Here is a 1,142-nt window from a genome sequence, read left to right on the forward strand (position 1 = left end):
TATTGTTCAACGAATAAAGCATCTATACAATCGAATCGCGCTCTTCGTCTTGACTAATAATAATAATAATAATAATGATGATGATGATGATGATGATGATGATAATGATAATAATAATAATAATAATAATAATAATAATAATAATAATAATAATAATAATAATAATAATACTGATAATAATAATAATAATTATTATTATTATTATTATTATTATTATTATTATTATTATTATTATTATTATTATTATATAATAATATTATCATTATCATTATTATTATTGTTATTATTATTATTATTATTATAACATCGAAAAATACTTTAGGATTGAGAACCCAAGTTCGAAGTTTCCCCAAGACACCTGATGAAGGTTGGAGGGTATATCAGCCGAAACGTTGTGTTAATAACAAACAAGATGGGGACAAATATTCGTCTAATGTAAATAATGTAAATAATGTGCATAATTCCTCATCTCTTAAATATAGAACTGTATCCGCACAACACTTTCAAAAGTATAAATAGATTAAGGAAAAATACTTCAGTTTCGTGGCTTAAAGATAGCTTATGGTTTTATATATATACTGATATAGGGTGAAATTAATAATTAATAATTAATAATTTTACCGAGTAGTTCGGTAATTTCACCCTATATCAGTATTGATTAAATAATTCACTCCCTGATAGTAAACTGCAGTTTCTGCGGGATTACTCGTAGCGCACATGGGTGATTGGGGAAGAATGCAAGTTCTTACTCGTCTATATGAATTCGAAAGTGCTGGTTTTGGGATATAAGCTGTTTGATGGCGCTTGGTCGAATACATATCTTAATTATTAGCACTCTCAGATTTATGACTGAAATACTATACTGAAGACGGAAATAAGTGAGTAATGTGTTATACATCTTTTTAATCCAGAAACGCGTATATAGTTAATCAAAGCCGGGTAGATTCGTTATTTTTTTCTCTTTTCTTGCGTGAGTTGGGAGTATTACTGTCTGGGAGATATATTATGGTAGTGGAATAGTATTTTAACTGCTATTTCTAAATTTCGGTATGTGGTGAAACAATTTTGCTGTATATATATATGACCATTTAAAATAAAGTACTCAAAGTAAAGTCTAAGAGTGTATACATACATATATATAT

The 1,142-nt window shown here is 27.1% G+C and overlaps 1 protein-coding gene across 1 annotated transcript in view; it reads left to right on the top strand.

Annotated features, from left to right (window-relative positions):
• The window catches only part of LOC106868572 (leucine-rich repeat-containing protein 74B), a 62,841-nt gene that overhangs the window by 33,740 nt on the left and 27,959 nt on the right, over positions 1 to 1,142 (top strand). The window contains exon 7 of the mRNA XM_014913893.2: positions 483 to 486. Coding sequence (XP_014769379.2) covers positions 483 to 486 — 4 coding nt within the window. The remainder of the gene's footprint in view (positions 1 to 482; positions 487 to 1,142) is intronic.

Source organism: Octopus bimaculoides, chromosome 1 (genome assembly GCF_001194135.2).
Source record: "Octopus bimaculoides isolate UCB-OBI-ISO-001 chromosome 1, ASM119413v2, whole genome shotgun sequence".
Taxonomy (NCBI): Eukaryota; Metazoa; Mollusca; class Cephalopoda; order Octopoda; family Octopodidae; genus Octopus; species Octopus bimaculoides.